The sequence below is a fragment of the Lolium rigidum genome, chromosome 1, assembly GCF_022539505.1.
Source record: "Lolium rigidum isolate FL_2022 chromosome 1, APGP_CSIRO_Lrig_0.1, whole genome shotgun sequence".
In the NCBI taxonomy this organism is placed as follows: domain Eukaryota; kingdom Viridiplantae; phylum Streptophyta; class Magnoliopsida; order Poales; family Poaceae; genus Lolium; species Lolium rigidum.
In genome coordinates, this window is record NC_061508.1 from 107,728,842 (window position 1) to 107,733,037 (window position 4,196).

At 49.3% G+C, this 4,196-nt stretch overlaps 1 protein-coding gene across 3 annotated transcripts; it reads left to right on the forward strand.

Annotated features, from left to right (window-relative positions):
- The first annotated feature begins 937 nt into the window (after positions 1-937).
- Positions 938-3,981, forward strand: LOC124679334. Of its 3 annotated transcripts, XR_006994938.1 has the most exons (4): positions 938-1,319; positions 2,440-2,608; positions 2,720-2,834; positions 3,722-3,981. XR_006994938.1 is itself a non-coding variant. In XM_047215116.1 (3 exons), the coding sequence occupies exons 1-3, from the start codon at positions 2,600-2,602 to the stop codon at positions 3,958-3,960; spliced, it is 363 nt and encodes a 120-aa protein (XP_047071072.1). In that variant the 5' UTR covers positions 1,961-2,599; the 3' UTR covers positions 3,961-3,981. The 3 variants fall into 3 exon arrangements, 1 of the variants encoding a protein (XP_047071072.1); XR_006994935.1 differs by lacking the exon at positions 938-1,319 and having other exon boundaries at positions 1,961-2,608; positions 3,733-3,981; XM_047215116.1 differs by lacking the exon at positions 938-1,319 and having other exon boundaries at positions 1,961-2,608.
- The last annotated feature ends 215 nt before the right edge of the window (positions 3,982-4,196 follow it).

A 4,196-nucleotide genomic window follows, 5' to 3' on the forward strand; every position in this document is an offset into this window, starting at 1 on the left:
CCAGGGGCAGGCAACTGGCGACAAGTTGTGTGTTGTGGCCACGCCTCCAAGAAGGTGAACGGAGTCCAAGGACGTCGTCGTCGCCAGCAATGGCAAACGCCTTGCTTTGCTTTCGCAAACACCCCAACGAGCCCGCCAGCGTCCCTGAAGGTCAGGGAGTCCAGTGGTGCCACACTAGACCTACGGAACAAAAATCCGAGACACACCGTCCCCCGGTGGTCAAGGGTGGCCGGAGGGCAACAGGAAGGCGATGACGGCGACCGCCACCGCACCAATGGAGCACCCCTCCCAACCACCAAACCCCACCATCCTCCGGCCGGAGCAAGCCGGAGATGGCATCTTGGTCCCTACCAAGAACGAATTCAGAGGAGGCACGAGCACTGCCAGCCCGGCCATACTCCAACGACGGCCTCGACCCGCACCAACCTCTGCCGTCGGGGGCACTGGGCAAAACCCGGCTGCCCAGGGACGAGACCCCTCAGGCCAACCCAGCCCGAGCCAGTCCACGCCCGGCCCAGATCTAAGCCCACCGGCCCAGATCCAGGCCCGTCGCCGCCACCCATGGCGACGGACGCGCCGGTGTTGGGACGCGCCAGCAAGGAGCCAGCCGCGCCGCCACCTCGCCGGAACCACGCAGGCCTCGCACCGTCCGGGCGCCGTCGCCTCTGCGCGGAGAAGCCGCCCTCGCCGGCCGCGCCGGCCCGCGCCGCCACCGCCAGACGAGGGGGAGAGGAGGCCCCGCCGCCGCCGGCGCCCCAGAGCTTTGCCCGGAGACGCCCTCCGGCGGCGGCGAGGGAGGGAGGAGGCGGAGGAGGGGTGGTCGCCGGGTGGCGGCTAGGGTTCCGCCCTGCCGCTCGCGGGAGCAGGCAGGACGAAACGTTTTTTCCAGACGATCCTGACAAAAATTGTAACTGTACTCTCTCTCTCCAGAGTTCAGACCATATCCTCTCGCTACCGCCCCTCTCGACTGTTCCGACGGCCCGAGCACAGCTCTCTGGAGCGACGCGTCCCCCATCTCCTATGCTTTCCCCCAGGCGCAGAGACGCCCCCTCGTCTCCTCCTCTTCATTGCCGCTCGAAGTTACTGTAGTTGCGAAGCCGCTGCAGGCCGGAAGCACGCAGCTACCCGTCCATCGATTCTGCGGCCGTCAGCTCTCCCCGCCAATGCGGCGCCGCCGTCCCCTTTCGCTGCCGCGGCTTCTCCTTCCCGCTTCCCCTCCACACGAAGGCGTCGCACGATACCTACCCTCCCCGCCGCGGGGTCGAGGGCTTCTTCCCCCCGAGGAGGTGTCATCACCCTGAAGTGGTACATCCGGCTCGGTATGATTCTGCTCTCCCAACCCGATTGTCCCTTATCAGAAGCTAATTAGATGGTAAACATGAATTATTCATCAAAATTTCCCGAGACCAAATCGATATGTCGACGGGCTCCACCAATTTACGCCGGTGTAGCTGTTTGCATAGGTCATTGTTTGCATAGGTCAATTTGTTATGGCGGAAATTCAGGCAACCTGGGAAAGTATTATGTCGTTTTTAGGGAAGGTGGTCTCTCATTTTAATTATAACCAGGCAGTAACTTACTCAGTGTTGTCCTTCGGTTAAGTAGAATTCAGTGGCCGAGGAAAGCAACATGTGTGCATACCTTTTCAAAATTTGCAAAGCAACTACCATCGATCACGATTAGGAATCAGCAAGATGTTTTTGCATCTATTAGGACTGCTGATAGATAGATTGCCACCACAGGTTCATGTATTGAATTTAATTGTCAGCAGCTCACAGGTTATTTTGCTACAGATTCATATCAACATGATAAAAGTACAAACCCTTTTTGTTGGTTGTGTAGCAAAAAGGCAAAAATGTATGACATATTTTCTACGGAACAGTAGGATTACTTTTGATAAACATATTTTACCAATTTGTTTGGCTTGCGATCTCCAACTGAACCAACTTGGCCATGTAGTTATAAGAGAGGGCTTGTACCTGAGCACATATAATCCAGGTTAAACATAAGGCAGGAAAGTAATAGCAGTACTTTTAGTAAGTGTGTGCAAATTACAGCGAAGCCTATTGTTCGTTCATGGCTGCACAATGTTACTATGCACACAGAGTTCACGAAAACAAATGTCGACCATAATATATCTCAGACTACATCCTGAAAACAAATACAATGTACTTGGATACAAATGAAATTGTTAGAAAGAGGTGACATGTCACACAATGCGTTTGTATATATTTTACCGATTAACTCGCTCCACATTTCCCTGCAAAAAAAAAGCTAGCTCCACATGAGCTTGGATACACTGGCTTCCGCTGGTCCACTGCAGCCACCTTTTTTTATGAGAAAAAAATTAGAGACAACTTCGGATAGATTTTCCCTGCTAATTATCATATGCATTTTTTCTCAAGTTCATTTAGGATCCGGCTAACATTCTGTACCCAGGACTATCAGCAACCAACCTTTTGTGCCCTTGTTCACAACGTGCTAGCCATAAAGATGACAAAGCCCTTGTTCTTGCTGCTGCAAACACTCCGTTGCTATTGGATTGGGTAGAGAACATCTGTCACTTATTCATGTGCCCGATCTTAAAGCCACGCAATGCATGTTCAAGGTAATGAATTGGCGAAAGACAAACTTCAGTTTACTGCTGCCCTGCCTGGACATTGCTACAAACTTCAGCTAGCATTGACATCATTACTAAGTTTAGTTAACTCAACTTCAGGTCAATCTCGGCGGCACCCCTCACAGCCTTAGGGAAACCAATTTCGAGAGCTTGGCTGCAAAGGAATTGAGAGTTGGGTCCTCACATCGACCTGATCCTTTCGTGCATCAATTCTGTAAGTTGGAGAAAGCACTTGAACATTTTTAGTCCCTCTACATTTATTCATTGTTGTTCTGATTTCACAAAGAGTTGGTTAAATTGCTGATTCATTTCTTGAGCAAGTAGAAAACAAAATGCTTGGAAGCAATGACCATCGCAATCAAAAGCAATGACCCCTTGCAAATTAGTCAATGCTTGCGGTTTCTTCAGACAGGCGATGCATGGGATTTTTTTCATGAGAAATAATGCGACCATGCATTTTAGTAAATCCGGTGGAAATGAATTATTTAAATCTGGTAGATGATATATCAAATGGTAAAACAGAATATCATCATCATTAATTTTGTGCGGAACAATAGAAGTCTGAATACTTTATTATTTGTTTTACACGACATTTCTAAACTGTACCACCTTCTAGGAGAGTTACTGAGAAAGTTTCTGAAGATATTAGCCATGCATATTAAGCTGTGGGAATGTCTGTTTTGCAAATATCCAAAAAAAAATTTAACTGCTTACATATTCAAATGTATATTGCACTTCCATGTACTGCATTGTCATGCTGGCATAGTTACTGAAGCAGTGACAACACATGCGAAGATAGAGCAGGGCAGTAGATTGTTGATGGAAGAAAATCAGATGGAAAGACGAGTTTTTCTCTTTTGTATATCAATAGCAATAGCAATGAGGAAATTGTAAGAGGCAGGGACGAGAAATAATTCTCACGGATCAGTCAGCGAGGATGCCTCAATAGATAACATCTCCATTCCTAGTATCTCAGATTCGTCCAGAAATAATTCTTCCGTCTGTCTCCCATGATCTGTTGTACATGTGCAACTCCTCAACTTTGCGGAATCTAACATGAGAGAAATGATTATCCATGAACTGGTTAATGATCTACCACAGTTTTGATGCAGGAGAGATTTCGTGGTTACCTGGTGATTGTAGGAGGCAAGGCGGCGGGAGCCGGTACAAGTGACAGTGCCATCACCCTCTTGAGTCGGGGTGACGGAGAATGCATCAAGTCGCCATGGAGGAAGCTTCAGGAAAGGTCACGTGGAAGGATCGAGCAGGGGTCTAAGGCGACATATGCTGTTAGGACGGTAATGCTGGAAGTAATTTTTGGTGGAAGTAATGGTGGTTGATGATGGCAATAAGGGTAGGGGTTGGCCTTGATTTTGGAACCAGGTAATCACGAGCATTAACTGAGGATGGTTGAAACTGAGCTATGTTTGAGGAATTGATGTTGGCTGCGAGCGGAGAGGGTGCCATGGATTAATTGGGCTTGTTGGATTTGTCCCACATAGGCTGGTGAGGGGCAATTCTAGATCAGCTGACAAAGGTTTGACGAAGGAACGGCGGACCGCCTGATGACGGAACT

Bases quoted from the DNA above. Each gene is read 5' to 3' on its own strand.
- LOC124679334 (XM_047215116.1), top strand. The intron at 2,835-3,721 runs GTAAGTTGGAGA...GATCTACCACAG, and splicing joins TCCTTTCGTGCATCAATTCT to TTTTGATGCAGGAGAGATTT.